This window comes from Pecten maximus, chromosome 8 (assembly GCF_902652985.1).
Source record: "Pecten maximus chromosome 8, xPecMax1.1, whole genome shotgun sequence".
Classification (NCBI taxonomy): Eukaryota; Metazoa; Mollusca; class Bivalvia; order Pectinida; family Pectinidae; genus Pecten; species Pecten maximus.
The window spans coordinates 22,306,030-22,330,812 of NC_047022.1; the positions used below are offsets into that span (position 1 = coordinate 22,306,030).

Below are 24,783 nucleotides of genomic sequence, written 5' to 3' on the forward strand. Positions count from 1 at the left end.
AAAAAATTGATTTTTCATATCGAAAGTGGGTCGATTTCATCATGCGTATTGATATTTTCTCGAGGTGCGTCTGAAAGTAGTGCTTTTATAAGATCTCGTCATATCTCGTTGCCTACGTGACCTTGAAATCACTGAAGATACGGTACTGAAACAGCCAGAAGCACGTGTGTAAAGAAGATTTTGAGAAAACACTGCGATTTATTGATTTGACATTCATTACATCATACAAACATTAATGCAACATTCGACCACAAATTATAAAGGTATTTTTTGAAAGGTTACCAAGGCTAATAACATTAATATGATGCATGCAGTATGAATTGTTCACATTTCAGTAATGCGCGCTTCAAAATGGTAAACATGCCGTTTTGTCGAGGTCGCAGGAATGCGTGGGCGAAAGACAGACGGATTTTATTTTTACCGTTGATAAATTATCATATCTGTAACAGTATTTTAAAGCTTTTCAGATTGAAACGTTACTCTCATTGTTCTGTAAGCTTGGCATTACCAGATGACGCATTTGCGCATACAGGCATGTTTAGTCATGGAGCAAATTTGTTCTTGAAACGGAATAGCCTCAAAATAGGCATCCTTATAGGACCTTGTGCTGGTGAATTTGTCCAATAGGTTACTATATTCAATATAGCAATCAACTGCTGGGTGTTTATAATTTTAATTCCTGATTAAGATTACAGGTATCAATTTTAAAATTTCAGGTTAATGATTAAATGAAGTAAAAAGTATATTGACAATTAATTTCATTGTCATCTTTAATTTAGATCTAATCTTAATTAGACTCACCCGACCAGTGTTCGAACACAAAACATAGTTTTTTGTTGTTTTATTTTCAATACCTATTGAAAAGTTCAAGTTTAGTTGTGATAATACAGGACAGACTTACCGTTAGTAATTTCAAGCCTATCACCATGACTTTTGCACGTTGGTTTATTTTTGGCAGCAGGTCACATGACACCTGTCCAATGGCAGGTGTTAACGTAAGTACATACCAGTGCTCGAACACCCCATGGTAAAGTCGGTTATATTGTAATGTACATACATCCTTTCTTAAAAAAAATATTGTTCAGATTATCAAACATCCCGTGAGATAAAAATAGATCGGAACACATCGGAAACTGACATTTTGAACCAGTGTGCATGTGTTCCGATTCAGATCATTGTAGCGTTAACGAGTAAAGACGTCCATACCTGTTATTTTTTGCTAGAAATGTCAAAACTTATTCCTCTTGTCCACATCTGTTACACAGCCATTGGTACTCGTCGACAATCAAGCTAAGGTCAACCTCTGTTTGGACAGGTGACGGTAGACAATCGTAGTGTTCGAGCACTGGTCCCGTTCGAGCACTGGTCAGTATAGTCTATATTTTCAGGATAATGAGGTATAGATAATTTCAGGTAGTTCTATGATCTTGCAAAATGTGAGCAGGTTAGGAACTCCCTCGGAAGGTGAATCCAAGTAGAACGAATATTCATATTCTGCCTGGCTACACTGCTCCCCGGCAGGGTATGAAGTCCCTCCCATTGCCGATAGTGTAGCAAGCCCCGATGTGATTCACATCGGGCAGTATTTAGCTGTAGTTATAATTTTCTCAGATTAAAAACACATGTTAATTGATGATTCTTGTATCTATTATCAATATTCAATCCACAAACCTGCACATTACATCAATTGTTTGACAATAAATGGTAAAATCCTAAACAAGCAAGACACATGAAGATATCGGTTCAAACATACCGCCATCTTTGATACAAGCGTAAAGGTCAATTTCCTTATAAGGAAATCAAAATAAATTGATGCTAATGAGATTTCAACAGATAAACAGATTCGGAGTTATATACAATGAAATTGTTTAATTACACACACTAAAGTAAGATGTGCTTTCTTCACAGGAGTTGCAAAAAACTGGTTAAATATCTCTGAATATGTATTTTTTTTTATCGTAGTAGCTTCATCCATATATGGTCACTGGCACCATATTTGGGTTAGCATCCTCGTGAGAGTTCTTTGAGAAGTGTCATGGCGGATGACGGAGACGAATTAAAGATTTCCAGATGAGACGGTCGGCTTATACATTGCAAAATTGTATTAGAAATGTTAAATTATACTAACTATTACTCCAAAGTAACACGATTTGCTACTATTTGTAGCATTTTCGAGGTTCACTGTTTTGCAACACTACCGTTAATGGAAGGTAATCGTAGCTCTGACGACAAGCATCTGTCAGAAATTGGCCATCCGTCTTCCAGAGCTATGTTATCGCAGCTAGAATCCAAGGTGCAGATTGAAGCAGCAAGTTTTCCCTGGCACATGCTTAACACAAGATTTCATACATTTTGAGGTTTCAATGTGCACGTCTTGTGTGGGCCATGTAATACACAAAACAATCACTCTCCAGATTTCTAAAAATAATCCTTTTCATTCATTTTCATATTGTAAGGCTCCTTTTTTGCTATAAAGGCCAACAACGAATGAAAACAGCCTTACAAACATTTAATATAATTACATTATAAAAAACAGAGGGTATAATTTTGTAAATTCTGTACGTATTCTCGTTCGATTTAAAATGATATTATTCCCGTTTTGTCAGGTCTCTTAAACACATTACCAATGAAATAAGCATGGCAGAAGGAAATTTAAATGTACTAAGTACTACTAATTTTTGCAGTCTGCAACATGTATCACCGGGTTCAATCGTACTGACTGGACGCCGATGCTTCCACCTGATTGTCGATGAATTTTACACCTTGGCAATGGTCAGTACGATTGAACCCGGTGATGTAAGATTTAGTTTGAGTAAACATGATAACAGCTGGTGCAGGTGCATTACTACAGTGGTAGTGTTATTTTGTCAAAAACAGCAACTAGAAAGCCTTTTTATTGAATGGTAAACATTTCATAATTTGTTTATCAAAAAATGTTGTTCCATTGGATCTGTGTGTCCCACAGAGAAAAAAATGGGCTGGATTAAAATGCTTTCATAATAATAAAAGTGAGTGGTTGAGTGCACACTAAGTTTAAAATAATCAAGGTGTTTGCTCAAGAGATATCCATCTGTTAAAAAGTTTTCGTTGTTTTTGACAGGTATTAAAATCCAACTACTCAACAGAAGGAGCTATAAGGAACAAAGCTCTTTTTATCAAACAGTTGAACAAATGAATATATTCCGGGAGCCTGTCCTGTGCTATGCCAGTATGGCACACTTTGTGTCCACTTATTTATCAAAATCAAGTCTTATATCAATAATTTTGCCCCTGTCAAATGATCTTGTATTCTTAGTGTATGTTCTGTTGTTTTATATATTGCTGCTTGTACAGTAGGAAATACTGTAGTGGTAATCTTAATTTACCGATTTTTGCACTGTAAACATTTTGCTAAAATATGATCGGCTAATTGAATAAATTGTAGTTTATTTGTCCATGGCAATCGTTGGTGTGCACTGTTTGCAGTACAAGTACAGTCTTTTAGGTAATTGTTGACTGGCAATAACAAAAACAATCCAATTTTCGTTGAGCGATTTTTATTCAGACATTCTCGGACAACACCCATTATACTTACATGTCACCTGGACTTCCGATCTACAGAAGAAGATAGGCCTACTTACCTGTTACCATGCAGAAATTTTACTATTTTTCGTAATAATGGCACAAAAAAGAATGCATAACTAACAATGCATCAATATAAGCAATTTTATTAAAGAATACTGAAATAACATAGCAAATCTACCCGTCAGGACGCACGGACAAGTGCTTTTGCCGGGCCCTGAGTTATTAAAACTTATTTTATATATTCTTTTTATCTTTGGTTTCAGATAATAGAGTCATTGTGGAAGATAGATGAATAATGGCAAACTTAAAGGTGATTGTTGGATGTTCAGTTTCATTCTTCGGCTTATTATGGTTATTTCTGTGGAAGAAGTCACCAAAGCAGAAACCTCCATCTGAATCAAAAAAGAAAGGGGAAGGTGATACCGAGATCGAAGATACACAAAGACTTTCCGGCGTCGGTTCTAAAAACAATCTGCCTGATGTTGTTCACCAAAGTGCAGAATCAGAGTCTCCAGCAACTGAACCAGAAGTTGTTTTGGAAAAGACACTGACAATTGAGAAAGTGCTACAGACAGAGAGTTGTAAATTAGGAAATAGTTACAGTTCTGACACCCAAAATGCAGACTTCAAACAGAACTGTTTGGAGGCACAGATCATACAAGATGAGGTTCTATCATCCTCTACCATTCCGGTCACACATTCAGATATCAAGACAGATTCCTCGGGGTATGACATGAACTGCAACGGAGATACAACTGGGTTTTCAACATCAGAATATAATTCTACACAGATAGCCGGAAGTGACAATAACCAGCATGAAAATACTGCCATGAATGAGGCTTTCATTACATCAGATCTTGGAGACAGCATAATGGATAAGACTTGTGAAAAAGCGATTGATTCTTCACATGATGTTTCTCTTTCTACCTCAACTTTTGCTGAACCACTGCTAGAATCAACAAAACTAGACATGACATCCTGTGAAAATGAGCAAAGCATGAAGATAGAATGTTCTGTGCCTTTGTCTGCAGAAAATGTTTCACTCCACAAAAAACACCTGAATGGTAAAAAAGTCCATAATCAGGAAAAAGACAAAAATGATTCTATGAAAAACAGCCAAGTTTCAGAATCGGACTCCGTTGTGAATCATATGAACAGTAACCACGATGATCAGATGACAAATAGTTGGTCTTCTGAGGTCGAGAGTTGTGATAATATGGATAAACAGACAGACATTGAACAATATAGGGGAGATAACTCAAATCCAGTGAACTCGTCGGACACTGTTGGTCGAACACCATCCAAGACTGAAAGTGAAACTAGTGCTCACGGGTCTGACTCCAACACCTCAAACTGTGATAGTGTAAGTAGTATATTGGAATAATTGACAAAATTTCAATGTTTAAAAATGTAAAGTCCCAATGCAAATCGGATTTATCTGGAAAAAACACGATGTCAGATTTTGTTCTGTTTCGACTCCAGTGTACTGTTCCCTGTTGTCCACCATTGCTTTGTATAAAACAATATTGCCACATGCATGTTGTTGATTATTTTGTAGGTTTCAAGTACTTGTAGTAGTCGAGCCTCAAGTATAGTTGATGGTCCAAATAAGTCAAGTGGTTCCAAAAAAGAGTCCTACGAGTTCAACTTTCCAACACAGTTTTGTGGACGTTTGATTGGCAAACATGGGAAAAACATCCAACAGCTAAAGGAACGGTCTGGAGCCAACATATCTCTGAGTAATCACCCGTACACACCAGACTTCCAGATCTGTCTCGTTGAAGGTTTGTCAACATTTACAGACTAAAGAAAAGTCAAATATAAATGTATCTAAATACACTTCATGGGTTACCTTCAGTATACTTTGATATGCTCTATCCTAATATATGAATCAGAGTTAAGTAAAGATGGTTATTTGAGGATTAAGCCAAGGTGGAACATAAATTAAAGTACAATATGCAACATTCGTTGCATGCATAATCTAAACAAAGTGTACTGACCAAGGACACAACCATGACAGCACAGACTGGTCCATTTTCAGCTTCCCAAGAAACACAAATTGCCACGGATAGGACCAGACTTGGCTGCGGTTGTTGTGTCTCTGGGCAAGACACTTATTTACTCTTAATTGCTCTGGATGGCAGGCCTCGTGTATGTGTTTTAGTGAGGTATACGTAGTCACCCAACTACTAATGACCCTGGCTATTCAAGGGGCAATAAACATAAAAAACATAATTTAATCCCATGCTCGATAAGGGTAAATTGCCGACCTCATCTTCTCAGTGCTATTAAATCTCTTGGGTCCCCTTATTTGGATAGCCCGATCAATCTCCAGAAAATGTCCAAACATGTGCCATCCATCTTTTAATTTGAAGACTATCTCATTTGAAGTATGACATTAGTCATACATTATACCTTTTTGTCAAATTAATTTGATTTTGATTTCAATGTCCAGTATCTTAATAACTGAAATTCTATTGTAGTGTTATAGTAGGTTAAATTCTGTGCTGTCTATTTTTGATGCATAAACAAACATGATGGTTGATGCAGGTACCCAGAAGCAGATAGATGATGCACTGAAAATAATAGGTAGGAAATTTCCTGAGGTGGACCTGACATCAATCGGAGCAGAAGCAGAGAGCGAGTCTGAACCCAGCACCAATGGAAAACCCTTGTTGATGCCAGATATCATGCAGGTACTCATATGATCTTCTCTGTTTATACAGGGCTATGGTAGTCCGGAGTTTCCATCAGGATTATCAGCTTACATTTAGATATCGAGCTTGAAATGTCTTAATGAGGAGTATTAGAATTATTTCTATTTGAAAATATCAAAAGATTTCGAAAGCACGTGATGGGAAACTGATGACTACAGGAAATAACGAAAGTTTGAGGGATTTTTAGAACAAACTATAAACTAGGTTAAAAGATTGGTAAATTCTTGATGAATTTCACTTGGTTGTGTGAGAAATTATATCTTAAAAATGTGCATATACTAGTTAGCTCTAACGAATCAAAAGCAAAAGTCTTAAGTATCATATAGTAGTATAGTTGATTAAAAAAAATAAAAATTATGTAGATGTCATGACAAATTTAAAATCTTAAGTCGCATATTTTTGTAAGGTTTAAATAAATTTGGTTTAACAGCTATAAATGCAATTAAAATGCTCGTTAAACGGTAATCCAGAACTGGTTTATTTGTTCCCCGTGTGTGAAATGTCAATCATGGCAAGGCTGTGTTAGTCCCTGTTAGTCCATAGAATGCCAACCTACTCCTCTGTTCATAACTTCCTTTTGCTTAGACTTCTACTGCACGGCTTTACTACTCTGCATGGCACTGTCCTAGTTACTTTGAAAATCTAGAGAGTCACTTTAGTCATGAGCATCCTCATAGACCCAGACAAAGGACACAGATTGGAATGTAGATTCAGTAGTTGAATATAATCAAGCAGTTAGAGGTCTTTTGTTCTACTAGCTTTAATGCTGTAATGTTGAAATACTACATTCTAGGTATAATTTCTTTAAAAGACTTGTCCTCCTCAACTTGAAAGCAGGTATTTTAAGATCCAAAACTGCTAGATTATAATTATTATTTCTTCCCTAAATCTTTAAAACCAAAGATGAATTGATTTGGTGCAAAGGTTTTGTTAAGTTGTTGGTTTAATGTAAAATGATATTGAAACATCACCAACTGCCATGTATATACTGTAATACTCTTTGAGCGCCATAAATACATCCCAAATTATTATTAAAAAATGTTTTGACATTGTATCATTGTAAAGGTATTTAGAATGCATTGTAGCCAGCATGGTTGTCATTAATGACAAGAACATTCCAACAGATTTCAGGCCTAATCTTTAGATCTAGGGATAAAAAATGTGTATGCTTTAATATATAGCTTTGTAGAAAATAGCTGTCCAAATGTATTTCAATATATATAATAGAATATTTTACTTACATAGATTGTAGTAGATATTAGAATGGTTTTAGTCAATTAATTTTCTTGTAATATATGAAGTAGAAAATTTAGAATAATTGCTAGGCCTTGTAGAGTAGTCCATGTATATTGCTTGTAAATAGCTGTAGTCATTATATGTACATGTATGTAGAGCATGTTACATGTAGTCTTTATATTATGTCCTAGAATAGTTTAGTTTATATGTATTTTATATGCTTTTCCAGTGAAAAAAATGTTGAAATACAGCTCCTTAATCATCACTGCTTATTTCAAGTTTGGTTTCCTGAAAACTGAAAAGTCTGTTCAAATTATATAATTTTTTTCCATCAAATACAAATCTTGTAATTCTTAAGTTGAATACATATTTTCACTGGAATAGCCCTATTATTTAATATTAGATAAATAATTGTAGACTTGCATACTGTAGTATTGATAATCCTTTCCAGTTTATCATAAGATAACAGATCAGAGACCTGCTAAACCGAGGGAAAAAAAGTCTTATTTAGTAAATCTCAATCAGAAACATAAAAATGTACCTCTCAGACTTTTAAAATTCCTTTTGAGGCATATCTAATGCTAATTTTAAAATTGTCATTTTAATAAACCTGGTGCCCATGTTTCCCCACAATTTAGCTGAATATCCTGTTTTAATTGTCTAATGTCTAATGAAGAAGCTACAGAATATATAACCTAATGTTCAGATTCTAGTATTCTCTTTGATGAAACTGCATGCTGGATATACAGATATAGCAGAATGTTCAAATTATTCACCAACTATTTATTCACTTAGCACAAAAGTTTCCTTGAAACTCTCACATATTACTTGCTCTCAGTTTCACTCAATCTTAATTTTCATTAAAAATTAGAATGATTCATATCTGAATTCAGTTTTTCCCAAAATTAAGTTTTTTGCCATAATATTTTGCATGTTAATGCTGCAGATGCGATACATTGAAAGCAAACTGATGTTTAAGGAAATACAGGAAACAATTGGCAAGAAACTAAATTTAAGAAAGATGGCCCAGTACAAAAATATCTGTGCTTCCAGTTGCCTGGGCTTTGGTTCCTACCATACTTTGGTGAAGCATTGACAGGAGCACAGACATTTTAAGTATTTGGCGTTATGTCAGAATTTGAATTTGAATCTTTAGCATGAGGTTAAAACACTATCACCTATACATTACCTTCTGTCTTTTACTAACACTAATCATAGCTTCACCTGCTAATGCCTCCAAAACAAATGGCTACAGCCTTCATAACTTGATCTGTTGTGGATACTGAATATTGGTATGAAAGAATCATTTAATAGCTTCCAGGATAAGATGATGTAGCCCAAAGGTCATACGTGTATTTTAGAAGTTTAAATGATTTAGTCTGTAGCATTGAAGAAATGTAATTATCTGAAAAATGAAAGAATTGTTTTTCTTATGATTTAGTTCAAGCATAAAAGCTTCTATAATTGATCAAATTTAAATATGAGGGGAGGGGGGGGGGGGGGGGGGGAGATTACTTCAGCCTTCCCAAAAAAAAAAAAATTCTTGTTAAAGCACAACATTTTATGTTTGCCTTCCTACAGCAAAAGCTGTTTGATATATAGAACCACTAAAAAAAACAACCACTATGGATATGAATATTAGTCTACTATCAAAGGAAAACATGTACACAACCAATGTACCCTATAAATCAATAAAACATTTCTTCCTCTAGAACTACACATTAGCTTGGTTTCAAAAATAATTACAATAGTGGAAATCAAAGCAGAGATAAAATGGTTTCCTATCCACAAGCAAGTCAGTTATGAAGTCTGTAGCACAGTTCAACAAGCAGGCGGTGAAGGTCTGAAGAATACATGCTGTGGACTTACAGGGATTTTATTGCATTTTTGACATTTTATACTGAAAAGAAAACAGGTGTGCGTCTCCTTTCAGCTCAACCTGCCCGAGGGCGTCTCCATTGACGTGGTGGTTTCCAGCATTGTAGACGCAGGGCATGTGTTTGTACAACAGCACACTCATCCTTCCTTCCCCTCTTTGGAGCGACTTAACCAGTTCATGATCGCATGTTACACACAGGATGGCATAGTACCACAACTTCCTCGGCCCCTGGAGGGTAAGTGGCCTGCTGCCAAACATTTGTTTCTTTTAGTAGTCCCCTTCAGGTGAAACTGCAGGGATTAATAGGTTTCCTTCCCCATCCGCTGTCCGTACACTCAGTTTTCAGCACTTTTCTTAGCCATGCTTTGGGGTATGTTGATGAAAGTTGGTATGTAACATCAATATGAATAGCCACAGATCAGGGTTCAAGGTTGTGGGGTCAAGATCGAGGTCACTTATACCATTTTTAGCTGGGGCTGGTAGGGGACATGTATTGCTTAAGTATTTCCTAGCATGCTTGTTTATTAATTTGGCCATGTGTCCATCTAAGCTTGTGTACAAGATTCTCTTGGACCTTAAGATTCTAGACAAGTTAAGTTCATATGAACATCACACCTTCAAGTGCTACATCCGATTAGATTTTGGTGGTTATAGGACAAACTTTTAAGTCATAAAAGGCACTCAACCACTTTTAATATAAACTGCTTATGTACCAGATATCTCGGGAATCCAAGACATTTGTATGGGCCCCGTTGGTTTGCTTGGAATTATGATTATGAAGGGATATTGTATGATGTAACCCATTCTTTTTGTTTCTGCACAATCATTTTCATGTTCTTTTCAAAATACTTCCTTTATATTGTTTAAAAATGTATGTTCAGGATACATATACTCATACTTGTAATCCCATAATGTTGATCAGATCTAATCTTCTGGATTAAATTTAAGGCGGGATAGCTAAGGTCACTTATCATAAATAGAAATGCATTTTTACTCAGTATATATAAATGCCATTGAATAAGTTCAAGCATTTTTTATGGAGGCTTTTGGGGTTGATAATGGGGCCCGATTCTCTGTCAAAAATATTTCCTTTCTAAGCTAAATTCCCAAAATTTGTAGTTGTCTCCGGGAAATGTCCTTCCCGATTCACCATTTTTATCCCAAAATGAGACCAAAAGGCCCCTTCTGAAACAAATGAGAGAGAAAAAGTCCCGGAATTGACCAATCTTACTTTAGTAGATGTAAATTTACTTTTCAAGTTATAGATATATTACATTAGATTTTTATGTTCTTGGAAAAATAAGCTAACACTTGACTTTATTCATCTCGGAGTGTTGTGATGCTAGTATAAGCTATGCTAGTTTTCATCCCATTGTTTTAATAATTTTCAGTTCGAGGTTAATCAGTTGTTGATGCTCTGTTCCAGTTGGAGTGATATGTTCTGCACCAATGCTGAATGGATGGTATAGAGCCCAGATCACTGCTGTGTATGATGATACAGATGAATGTGATATCAAATATGTTGATTACGGGGGATTCTCGCGTGTCCCAGGCTGCACACTCCGACAAATCAGGTGAATCTTCATCTTCAGTTTCATTGAAGATGTGTTGTAGCAAACAGCTCTGCGTCCTTTTATTATCAAATTTTCCATAAAATTACAATTACATATCGCTTGTCAAATCAATTTTACCCAATTTAGATATCACAAAGTTCAGTTGTGTAATAAGATACACCTCTGGAGAGGGTATTTGGGGGGGGGGGGGTAAAAAGGCGGAGGGAGGTGAATTTTAAAATGGTACTGGAACATTGTTCTTTAACCAAGATAAAGTTAATAAACAAAGAATGTGGTTCTTTTTGGAAACTGGGTGTCATGGCTATAATTTAGTATGAGAAATGTTCATATTCTTTCATCCAAAATCTGCAAAGAATCATGTGTTGCAACTTATTTTTAGGCAAATTAGAATTGATTGATGGCTGTCTTGGCTTTAGACTGTTGCCAAGACATTTCCTCCAGGCCAACAATGATGCTGTCATCTTCTGTAGAAGCAGATTTTTGTAAGATCAGATATAATAAAAATCAGTTTCCAGCTGTACCCATAAAGGTCTGTTGGTGTGACATTCTAGTCCTGTTACTTGTCAGCAATTAATAGCATGTTATGAATCAGTGTTTGTTGAACTTTTAACTGTTCTTGTTGTAGGAGTGACTTCATGACATTGCCTTTCCAAGCTGTTGAATGCTACATGGCAAACATCACACCTATCCAAGGTATCCTGTCACTTAACATATTTAGCGCACCATTGGATGATGGTGGAATATTCAAATCGCTCTTCATCTTTGTTCCGTCATCCAAAAAGAATACTTATCTGATAATTTAACAGTTAAAGTCTTTCATAGTACAAAATTAATTCCTTCGGTGGTGGGGGCCACGATCCCCTCTGTGATCTCTTGTTGTAAATGTCAGGGGAATTCTGTAAAATTATATGGCAGAAATCATAGCTACTGGAAAAAGTTAGTTTAAAAGAAGCTTTAGAAATGAAAGTTTGAATATGCATGGATTTCATTGTCACAGCAAAATAAGGATAGGTATATCTTTATACCATAAAATATAGCTCTCTGTCATATTTGCTTTCATTTCTCCCACAGAATATTTGCATATAATGTGGATTAATGGTTTCTTGTCGTATTTTTAGCAGGGGATGGAAACTTATTTATTAAATGGTCTAGGGCAGTGGGTGCTACAGTGCTTATAGTTATAACCAGTGGAAATTTATGTTTTCTTGTCTGATGGCAGCAATAGAATGCAAAAGCAAAATTACACCAATGAAATGTACTACATCTATGACATACTAAAAGTTAACAATTAATGAAATAGCTATATTTTCTTGCACTGAATAAAATGTTTTCTGCCAATAAATGAGGAATACTTCAGCTCAGTTAATGAAATATGATTAGCTACCGTATTTGACCTAATAAGGGCGCCCCTACTTTTTTAGCCCACCATCATCAGATGGTGGGCTATTCAAATCGCCCTGCGTCCGTGGTCCGTCGTCCGTCCGTCCGTCCCTCCGTCCGTCCGTAAACAATTCTTGTTATCGCTAATCCTCAGAAAGTACTGAAGGGATCTTTCTCAAATTTCATATGTAGGTTCCCCTTGGTGCCTAGTTATGCATATTGCATTTTGAGACCAATCGGAAAACAACATGGCCGACAGGCAGCCATCTTGGATTTTGACAATTGAAGTTTGTTATCGCTATTTCTCAGAAAGTACTGAAGGGATCTTTCTCAAATTTCATATGTAGGTTCCCCTTGGTGCCTAGTTATGCATATTGCATTTTGAGACAAATCGGAAAACAACATGGCCGACAGGCAGCCATCTTGGATTTTGACAATTGAAGTTTGTTATCGCTATTTCTCAGAAAATAATGAAGGGATCTTTCTCAAATTTCATATGTTGGTTCCTCTTGGTGCCTAGTTATGCATATTGCATTTTGAGACCAATCAGAAAACAACATGGCCGACAGGCAGCCATCTTGGATTTTGACAATTGAAGTTTGTTATCGCTATTTCTCAGATACTGAAGGGATCTTTCTCAAATTTCATATGTAGGTTCCCCTTGGTGCCTAGTTATGCATATTGCATTTTGAGAACAATCGGAAGACAACATGGCCGACAGGCAGCCATCTTGGATTTTGACAATTGAAGTTTGTTATCGCTATTTCTTAGAAACTACTGAAGGGATCTTTCTCAAATTTCATATGTAGGTTCCTCTTGTTGCCTAGTTATGCATATTGCATTTTGAGACCAATCGGAAAACAACCTGGCCGACAGGCAGCCATCTTGGATTTTGACAATTGAAGTTTGTTATCGCTATTTCTCAGAAAGTAATGAAGGGATCTTTCTCAAATTTTATACATACGTTCCCCTCAGTGCCTTGTTATGCATACTGCATTTTGAGACCAATCAGAAAACAACATGGCTGACAGGTAGCCATCTTGGATATTGACAATTGAAGTTTGTTATCGCTATTTCTCAGAAAGTACTGAAGAGATCTTTCTCAAATTTCATATGTAGGTTCCCCTTGGTGCCTAGCATTTTGGGACCGATCGGAAAACAACATGGCCGACAGGCAGCCATCTTGGATTTTGACAATTGAAGTTTGTTATCGCTATTTCTGAGAAAGTACTAACGGGATCTTTCTCAAATTTCATATGTAGGTTCCCCTTGGTGCCTAGTTATGCATATTGCGTTTTGAGACCAATCAGAAAACAACATGGCTGACAGGCAGCCATCTTGGATTTTGACAATTTAAGTTTGTTATCACTATTTCTGAAAAAGTACTGAAGGGATCTTTCTCAAATTTCATAAGTAGGTTCCCCTTGGTCCCTTGTATTGCATTTTTGGACCAGTCTGTCCTGAAAACAACCTGGCAAACAAACAGCCATTATCGTTAAATCTCAAATTTCTTATATAGCTTGGATTCCCTTGTTTGAAAAGTACTGGAGGGATGTCTCAATTTGCACAGATTAGTAAAATGAAGGGAAAAGTAGAGAAAAGATCAATCCGACATGGAACCTATGAAGATCATTCAATGGTTGGCGCCAAGATCCCTCTGGGATCTCTTGTTTCAAGGAAATAAATCTTTGACGGAGTGTCAAAATGGTGTTCAAAAGTAATAATTCATGTGAAAAGTTTTGCTACTTTATGTGTTCAATTTTCTTCAGCAAATTGAGTAACTGGAACACAAGTTTTCACCACATTTTGTCTATTCCTACAGATGACATGTCAGTGCAAAGAGCACCCAAAACTAAACACAAACATACATGTACAAATAATAACATACCATCTTTATTTGAAGATAAAGTAAAAGACTTCATTCTTGTTGATAAATAACTTTTGTGTGCAGAACAGAAAGCTATTAAAAGACATTGTAAATCAATTATTAGGTCAAAGAAAACGATGTCGTATAAATGGTGGAACACACGTTCTCTGGTCTAAAGATCAGCTGGCATGGTTTACAAGTTTACAGGAATATTCAAGTGATGTTTAAGCTTAATATATGATAATGAATAGATATCTTCATCTGGAATATTTTTATGACTGAATATTTTACCGTTTCCACAGCCATAGGTATTCTGCTATAAGGAATTGTCTGTTTCATAAAACTTCAGAATAACGAAGCTTAATAAGGGAGCCCCCAGTGTTAATTACCCGTGCCCTGCGCCCTTATTAGGTCAAATACGGTATATCTTCTTGTACTGAATAAAATGTTTTTTGCCAATAGATGAGGAATACTTCAGCTCAGAAGCTGCTGCCACACTTGAAGAGCTCACACAAGGGAAGCTACTCCAAGCACAGATTGTTGGTCGTAATGAGGATGGAACTCCTTATATCCACATTTATCAAATAGCAGGAGAGAAGGTTTGTTTTTGTGAGGTAGTAAAATAATCATGTGATTGTCTATTAATGAAACATAAAACAAATTGTTAATTGACCTGTCAGATAACGGCTCAAATGCTGACATGGGCACTCAGATTTTCTCCCCTCCATTATCTCTCCTTCATCACGTAAGTAATTTCTCATCTCTGTCCATTTTGAATCATGATATTATTTCATTCTTTCCTTGCCCTTGCAGTCTTAGTATTAAAGACAAATTGGGATTTCTCAATCTTTATTTTGAAATCAAATTTAGTTTTTCGAACATTGGTTGTACTAGCTTTCATCATTAACAGAAATTGTATATTGTACTTAAGACATCTTTTAAAATGTAAAAACATCCTTTTTGTTATGAAATTGAAATCTTTCTTAAAAATCATCAATATATTAATGCTATTTAGTGAAAACGCCATACGTTTGTTGTCCATTAAATAATGAATTATTTAACAGATTTGATCCCGGAGTGATTGAGTTTCATGTAAGAACAAAAATTCGGATTGGATAAACAAGCAATCATGAGAAAAATGCATACTGTAGCGTATATAAATTTTAATGATATATTGATATTCTTCCAGGTATTATTTGTGAATAGAGAACTAGTAAACAGGGGAGTTACCCGCTGGATGGAACTGATGTCATGAGGCCCCTCCCGTCAGTGACTATAAACTTATCCTAAAGCCAGCACCCTTGCTTCATGTGGTGTCAAAGACATGTTAACAAAGCCTCTCGCTCCTTCCCAGCAGTTTTACACGACTGAGGTGACATGGATTCTTCATGGCTTTTTGTTCTTCAAAATGTCTGCTGATATTGTCTTCACATGTTCCTTCAGTCCTTTGATGACATCATTGGAGCCTAATATTTGGTACTATTTGTTTGAGTGTTTTCCATTAGATTTGCATTGTTGTCAATGCAAAGATGGATGGATGGGCACTGAACAAGATGAAAGTGGATTGTCTTTGAGTAATTGCTGTAAGGTAAAAACCATTGTTACTGGAGAGTACTGGGTGTTTAATATATCGATCAATGTCAAGTCTGCCATGCATAGATATTTATTATTTATTACACTAAAAAGGCTAGACCAATTCTAGGCTTCCAATTTCCAGCTTAATGTGATTATTTTTATGAGTCTTTGTCTGGAGAGATAGACCACTGTCAGTGTCTACCGTTGGATTATGTTCTTCCAGCTGACTGGAAGTGTCACAGATAGATGCAATACATGTAGCCATGGAAGTTGGCAGTGTCAAGATATACCTGCCCATGTAGAAGAATTTTGCATCGATCCTTATTATTCCACTTCACTGGAGTCGCCCACCCTCATCCAATAGCCAACGCATTGTGCACAATGGAAAGGAAAGTGAAGTTCATAGTCAGATGTATATGTATATTGCATTTGACAGGTTTCAACAGGCTTGTTGCCTTGTAGAATGTCCAATGAATTTGTCTCAGTACACCATAGTTAGGTCTAAAGCTTCAAAAACTGAAGTACTACACACATTCTGCCTATAATGAAAATAACCTCAGACATTTCACTTAATGCATTTATATTCGAAATCAGTATATTTCAACATACTTTATCACCATAAGCAAGTAGAAATTTTGTTTTATTAAGTTCTCTTGAATGGATCTTTAGTTTTTGTTTACTAAAGGATTTTAATTACTAGTAAAAAAATGCTAGGAGTTAATCCAGAGATAAGATAGGATAGATACACTAAAACTCATATAGTTTTTACCTCAGTCGTCTATACAAATACATGTATTACCCGGTAAACTTATAAATGCTCCCATCAACCGTTAAGTTATGCGTGTTCCTTAATACTCTATCATGATCATTTCTGCACACTGCTTTAGCATTTTCTAATTTATATGACCGAAGAACTTCGGAGGAATGGAGCCGACGTCTGGTAAAAATTGGTGGGTGTTGAGTTGGTTACTTCACTGTGAGTACGGAAAGCAGAAGGCATGCAGAGCAAGTAAAAATAAAAAGCTTGATGTGATGAAAAAATACAGCAGAAATTGTTTAATAACAATTATATAACAGTTTCAATCCTGTATATTGAACTCCATAAGTAATCGTAAATATGGATTCTGATGAAAAAGGTTACCTGTCTCAATTGACACTAGCTCTTGTCTCCTGAAGCTTTTGCATTTAATTCTAATATAGATTGAAGGATCACTTCCCGCAGTTTGAAGGATCTTTTGATGTGAATTTTGAGAATGGGCATTTTATGAGTACAAACTGTAGAGGAAGTCACATTTTTTTATTTTTTGCTTGTTATTTCAATCATCATGCAATATCAATTTTGTATCGGTAATAATGAGCTATACATTATGTATGTTGTGTCCGATATATAGATGTATCAATGTCCCTAGTTAAGGTATTACAAATTTAGTGTTGATCAGCGACAACCAATCTATTTTTCAATTAGTGTGTTAACTATTTTTCTAGAATCTAATTTCAGATAATCCTGGTTAAAAAGTATTATAATACCAATTGCTATATTTACTGGGGAAATGTTTATTGTATTATATTACATGTGTATTTCAGTTGAAATCATGTACTTAAATTTGTTTTCATTGAAAATCAAATTCATGAAGAAGACCTATTGAAAGATTGTAAAGACAAATGTCAATGAAGTACTGGCAATGAACTTTTTTTTTTTTTTTTTACCATGGCTTTATAGATCAAATGAATTTGAAGTCTTTGATATTTACAGTTTCCAAGTGCATAATATTTTAAGTTCTACAGGTTTTTAGCTTGACTTGAATTGAAATAATTCCTAATGTATCTTTATTTAGGTTGGGAGGGATGGCTTGTATGGTCATATCATTATCACATTTAATGATGGGTGAAAATAGTGGTATACTGTGTATGTAAAATGTCGATTGAAATAAACTACTCCAACCCATAATGAAAATAACTGCCCATGCTTGATCTCTCGTGTGTTCTAACAAAACAGTTCAGTATTAAGCATTATGAAACACATCCAATTCAAACAATCAAGTTACATTATCTTAATATGATGATAAATAATGGGTGGAGATGATAAAAATGAGGATCCAAGTACGACAATGTCACCATAATCAAAGACCAGTCGTCTCTGCTCCTTGTTACATCTATTATGTAATAATTGCTATCCTATTAAATCATTAACTACACATGTTCAGTTATATGTTGCCGGGCTCTTATGCTGCCTTTGTATGTATGTTTGGCCAAATTGTGTCCCAAGTGAAATATTTAATTTGTATTCACTTGTAAATTATAATTTTATACCGTAGATTTTACTTCTCACAGAAAATCGTTTTTTCACTTTCAGTTTTTGCTTTGATAGATAATTCTGTTCAAGAACTTTGGAAAATCAGAACCATATGCCATAAAATGTACCCTTCTAATGAAAGGTAGTTAGTACTGATACTGGTACAGAGCATTAAACAACACTAGATGCCAATTGAAAATAACTGACAAACAACTGATTAGGACATAATCATTTAATAACGATGTATAACATGAACAATGAACTTGCAATTTATTGAACTTCAGAAGCCATCCTTAAATAACCATTGTTAGCTATATAATTATATACATGTTACACAGCACAGAACCAATTCATACTTCAGTATTAGTTTATACAGCTCTTATCTGTGTGCCGATACCAAGATATCTATCGTTATGCCATTGGAGATATTAAACTTTGATTGCCATCAATGAAAACTAGTCTATAAAATTGGCCATATTTATGATCTCAAACATCATTACCCTATATCCATCGCTTGATCACACAATGAAAATTAATTTAATCTTCCATTCAAAGTCAAAGGAAGTGATATGATCTTGTAGTGTTAAATACCAAATTAAAAAATCCTGCTGAACTATAAATATACCAATAGCTATGGAACCTGCCTCAGTTTCATCAATGTTCCATACTGGAGGCAATTCCTTAACTTGAAAAATATTTTTTCCATTTGGAAAATATTGCTGTGATGAGATAAAAGAATGCTTTTGGAAAATATATATTTCAAATCTTTAAGGTTATCTGATAAAGTTTAATATACATGTTAATTGAAAATAGCTTTGTATAGCACATATAAAACAAAATTATAATATATAGACTACTTCATATTTGATTTTTAATAGTGCTTTAAATTGTGATATTTTTAATTATTTGATATGAAGTAAATTGTTAGAAATAGTTTTGCAACAAATAACTAGAGCTTTGAAGACTATATATGACTATATATGGATTATGTCCCTTTATGATAGTTTTGTCAGGTGCTTGTTTTGACATCTGCTTGTCTGGGAGCCAGGCCAATACTAATACTGTTCATGAACTATTTATTTTCTTGTTTATATACTTTATACCTTTCAAATTATGGTTTAATCATTGGTCCTGTATTTGTATGCTGGATAACACAAGGGTTTTACATTTGCAAAACAGGAATCAAAGATAGATTACAAATGAATAATCCTTAAACTTTGAAAGTTAATATTTGAAGAATGAGCCTGTTGGAGAAATTTATCCTAGTATTTATCCTTTCAGCATAAGCAATTAGATTTAAAAAGATTCCCATACAGATCAGGGATAAATATGCTACATCAATAGCAAATAGATAATGTCCTTTTAGTACTGGAAAATCTTTTGTATTTATAGTACAGACAGCCTATTTCTGTGGATACATGTCTCCTACCAAAGATCAATTTTAGTATTTTCATTTTCTCACTCGGGTTTCTTTTGTGGTTTCTGTTCATGTGACATTGTTTTCAATCCATCAAATACCATAGAAATACCTGGTGCTTTATTTATTACTAGAGTGCACTCCATCTTGTCTCAGCTTCCATGTAATTACAGTTCAGTATCACACATATCTTACAAAAAATACCATTGTTTTGTGTTATATCGTGCACCAAGAACCAGATAGGAACTCTTTTTTGCTCAGCTCTGCCCTGTCCTGCCCTGCCTTGCCCAGTCAATCACCTGTAGCTGTTTGGTCCCCCAGTTGGTAATTAGGAAAAAGAAATGTCGCGGGTATCCCAATGGTCAAGTAGTTGCATTTCCTCATTAATGTTACAGGTTTACATGAGATACCTAAGTTAACATTGAGAAAGTGACTGTTTATCGGCAAACCAGCGGCCTCTTATGTTACTCAAGTTGCATAGTTTTATTTCATCCCAAAAAGTTTTAAGAAAGTAAAATGTATTAGTTGATATTTAATTTTCGATCTCAATTGATTATTATGTAATGAAGTGTATGGATCTGTTTTACACAATTGGTTTTTGTGCATGTAAGGAATCTACATTGTGTTTATTAAGCACTAATCATAAGTATGTTGCTGATGTATTTTGTTTACTAATGATTAGTCCAATCATCTATTCATACATCTAATCTTGTGCTACATTTGTTTGAACGTCTTACAACATTTTAAGTATAAAACAGAGATAAAAAAAAACAACAGAAATGTTCAGATCTTTATACCTGGTGAGCGAAACCAGATATTTCAAATTGATGAAAACCTGAAACATATTATTCTGTGGCAGGTCGCTGTAACAAAGATCCCAATATTTGACTTAAGAGATTGTGTTAGATGATGTATTGTCAGCCATAGAGAACATTAAATGTTCTGAATTGGAGAGGTGTTAATATATACCACGACTTAATGAAGTAATCTTAATGTCTTTCATTTACTCCAGCTGTTTTTTCCAATTTTGTTAACTTATCTTAGTATGTTGGAATAGTTCAAGCCTTTTTGTTTATAAAGGTTATAACTGTTGGTTATGTACAGCAGATTAATGGGCGAGTTCACTATTGATGTACAGTGTATGAGGGTTACTTGACTGTCGGTTATGTACAGCAGATTAATGGGCGAGTTCACTATTGATGTACAGTGTACGAGGGTTACTTAACTGTCGGTTATGTACAGCAGATTAATGGGCAAGTTCACTATTGATGTAAAGGGTATGAGGGTTACTTGACTGTCGGTTATGTACAGCAGATTAACTATTTACTATTGATGTCCAGATATGTACAGTTCAGTTCATTTATTAACTTTTGTACAGAAGATGAATTAGTGGGATGGGGGTTTTAGAGTTAATCTAGCTGTATGATAATTTTATCTAGCACAGGAATTTCGTCTGTATCCAACATTGTCCCAACATACAAATCTGTTGAATTTCAGTTAAAATATCATCCTCGATTCTCCAGAGTTACGTTCACTGCCACTCTACTTCCTTGGAATGTGTCATTGTGTCATACCTAGCTATTAGATGTGTGCCAGGGAGAAAAAGTGCACTGGATTTTAATAGTAACAGTAACCCCAAAGATTTGTTATGATGTACATCTTGGGATCATTTTGGATGGGGGGGGGGGGGGGGGGCATTGGCCCACAATTCTCCTGAATGACCCACTTTATTCAGAAAAATCCTTTGAATTTCTATAAATGGCCCATAGATTATATTACAGATAGTTCTTTTTCTTAAAGATGACCTATCCATTTGGTGACCCAAAATAATCCCTGTACATCAGTTATTTCTTTTACATGCAATAAGCCACCTCCTTACTTCAGTGTCAAAGTTTAGGTGTTGGCCGTCTCAGGTTATTACAGGATAATTGTAATTATTTTAGTTTGCCTTACAAAATCCATGTTCTTGTATTATCGAATCAGATGGAAACAAAGACTGGATGACTTCATACTATAAACCTATTTGAACAAAGTGGTGCATTTTTGTTAGGAATAAATTTGTATGAGTGAGTTTGCTGAATGTTTTGTAGTTAGTTTTGGTAGGTGTTAATATATATTAATTTATGGATGGCTATACCACATCAACCACTGTTATAAAAGTGGATGTTATCAATTTGAGCCTGGAGTTTGGTTTGATTTATTATTACTGCTTAGTTTTAATAGTAAAAAATGATGGTACAAGAGTAGCCATAATAGAAACAATCATTTACAAATTTTGTTATCAAATTTTTGTAAAATATACAAATTTTTTTATTTTTTTTTTTTATTTTAAAGACCGATACCATTGAACAAAATATAAATTGAAGAAAAATTGTCAGAGATATGTACACCATATTTACTAATGTTTATACAGGGGATTGAATGTGTCTGTATGATTGAAATACATACCTGTAAGTGGTATGTAATGATTTTTAACTTGCGTTGTGTTCTGTTATCATAAATGGAATATTTTGATGTTGCTATATAATTTTTGGAGCCATATAGACAGTTGACTGGTTAGACAGGCTGCTTGTTAAGAATACCAAAATATATTGATTTATGATAGAGGGTAACTTGATTACAGGGTCAACTACTGGTTTGATTTGGTGTTTTTTAAGAATTGATATATAATATTGATGTCTGGTTGATTTGTTTTGTCTCGAGTTGAAAGCTATAGAGAACTTGGTGATTTCTTTCTGCAATTTATGAACTATTCTTATATATTTTTAGGTCGTCTGTCTTGGTTTATATTTTGATGCACCTAAGGAAAAAACTAAACTAAAACAGATAAGCAGAATAGTGAATTAGCACACCAACATTGATTGCCATTGTAGATAAACTTCAATTAAATCAATCATAATTTAGCTGAATGCTTCTTGCATGGAAAACGCTAAATTATGTACACCTACAGTACTGTCCAACTTTTCTTTTCAAAATCATTGTCGAACTTTACCTCATATCTGTTTTGAAAAAAAAATGAATTGTTGAAAAAAGGCAGAATCCAACAATTAGCCCAAGTTTCCTCACACCTTAACCACAGGGGCATGTCTAGTCTTATATTAAAAAATAGCCAGAAATACCTATACCTGTATATCATTATATATAGGTATTTCTGGCTATTTTTTAATAAAAGACTAGACATGCCCCTGTGCCCTAACACTAAATGTTCAACATTTTGATGGTCCGGACATGTACAGACATTTATTTGTCCAAATATCTGAACGTCTGATGTTAGCGTCAGAGGTAACACTGGCTGTCTTTGATGTTGCCATACTTCATTTCTTTAATAAAAAAATGATTTGATGTTAAAATATAGTTCAAGACTTATATGGTTGTGCTCCGTTTTTATTTCTGTTGCACATGATTTATAGATTGATGAATGTTTAATCCAAGGTTACATTGTCACATATGAACCCAGTGGATAAACTTTGGTTCTGTATGGCATGAAATGTTTTTGAGTACTTTCTTTCATGGTTGGAGCTTTCATATTATTTTGTGGGTACAAACTGTGGTTAGTCCATGTTGTTACAAAGATATAACAATATTAAATGCATTTGTTGTATTTATATTTGTGGTTTCACATCCACAAAAACAATGAAAGTTTATACACAACAAACATAACACGTCATACAGTATATAACAACCAGCATTGGAATTTCATATGCCAAAGTCTATTCACATTCAAACTTGACAACCTGAAGAAAGGGATTCTTAAAACTCAATACATGTATACGATAATGTGTCCCCTGCTACAAACTATTACACCATTATTTTTTATATTAGGATTTTGTTTCACAACCAATGGATGTTTAAATGTGACGTTTCGGTGACTAGTACGGTGTGTACACTGTCACTTTCATCAGACAAATGTCCAGGGCAACATGGGTATACAAAGGTGAAAAACGTGTACGAGTTATCTTTGAAATTCGAAGATCAGTATCGATTTCAGCTATACTTTCGTGTTGCAATACTATGCTGTAGTATTGTAATTGGACAGAAAAGACTCAATTCTCAAAACGTCACATATAAACATTCATGATCATTGTCTAACAAAATCCTTATATAAACCATACTTTCCGACCTGAAGAAATTTTTTAGAAATTCCACTGTCGCCCCCTGTGAAATTGCTGCGTTTTGTGTATTGTGTCTCAGGAATACCAGTGCTGTCAATATAACAGGCCATTCATATAATACTAGATTAATAGTGCTGTACAAACCAGAGAGGACCTTTTTAATATATATTTTTTCAGAACCATGGATGTACATAGAACAGAATCATTTACTTTGTATGTCTTCGGGTTCTTTATATCACTTGTCAAGTTGATAGTATAGAGATTTTAAAATCTCAGTTTTAATAAATTTTGTTTGAATGTCTCTACAATAGGATTGTGTTGTTTGTTTTAACTTAAAAAACACCACAGGAAATGGTTGACAAAGACTTAGCAAACAATGTGGATATGAGGTACATTAGAACAGATTCTGCAGACTTAAAATGCTCAAGCAATTAGCTCGTCTTCAAGTGGTGGACTTACTCAATTACCTTTGGTCTGTGGTCCACTGATCTAGAACAGCTACCTTGTACTATTTCTGAGAAGGTTCAGGACAGGTCTTTCTTTGAGAGGTCTCCTGGGGTTGTGAGAGTTCCAACATCACATTTGTTACCTCTAACACCTCTAAGGACAAGAGAACTCTTGCCATGGTGCAGCATCCAATGTCCCGCATCAACTTTTCCCTTTCAAACGATTTCTCAATAACTAAGAAGGCCAAGGGTCATGATATTGTGCTTAAAACAAATGAATAAACGTAGCTTGCTCAATAATTGTAATTAAGAGATTTTCCTCTTAGCATCCTTATCAACGTTAAATGCATGTGAGCAATACAGACAATATTGGAACTCTTCTTTACAGACACAAAACATGTACCGACTACGTGGGGCAGGCATTTTGATTTCCAGTTTCAATGTATGACGTCTGGAATGTCTCATTTAAACGCAAGGTCAATTGTATGATGAAAGGTCACGTTATATTTATGAAATATACATAGAGAAGATGTACGTCATGAGACTGACGAGTGTATTCCGAATGGTTCGAAGTACATGAGAATAGGAAGAGATGTCATAGGAAAACCTCGGCAAACAACAACACACAAAACAATATAATTAAGCATTACGATAGATTCCGATAATACCCGTGTATTCATTCAAAACTGTGTATATTATAGATGTCCTGAATGTAATAATAGC

The 24,783-nt window shown here is 34.9% G+C and overlaps 1 protein-coding gene across 1 annotated transcript; it reads left to right on the forward strand.

Annotated features, from left to right (window-relative positions):
- On the forward strand, window positions 1-23,919 carry LOC117332791 (KH domain-containing protein akap-1-like). The gene is made up of 9 exons (XM_033891822.1): window positions 1-263; window positions 3,828-4,927; window positions 5,123-5,348; window positions 6,115-6,260; window positions 9,451-9,631; window positions 10,823-10,970; window positions 11,596-11,663; window positions 14,680-14,816; window positions 15,407-23,919. The coding sequence occupies exons 2-9, from the start codon at window positions 3,860-3,862 to the stop codon at window positions 15,470-15,472; spliced, it is 2,040 nt and encodes a 679-aa protein (XP_033747713.1). The 5' UTR covers window positions 1-263; window positions 3,828-3,859; the 3' UTR covers window positions 15,473-23,919.
- Window positions 23,920-24,783: the final 864 nt, after the last annotated feature.

Coding starts and splice junctions, on each gene's coding strand:
- LOC117332791 (XM_033891822.1), top strand. CDS start 3,860: ATGGCAAACTTAAAGGTGATTGTTGGATGTTCAGTTTCATTCTTCGGC. Junction 9,632..10,822: donor ACTTCCTCGGCCCCTGGAGG/GTAAGTGGCCTG, acceptor GCTCTGTTCCAG/TTGGAGTGATATGTTCTGCA. Junction 10,971..11,595: donor TGCACACTCCGACAAATCAG/GTGAATCTTCAT, acceptor TTCTTGTTGTAG/GAGTGACTTCATGACATTGC.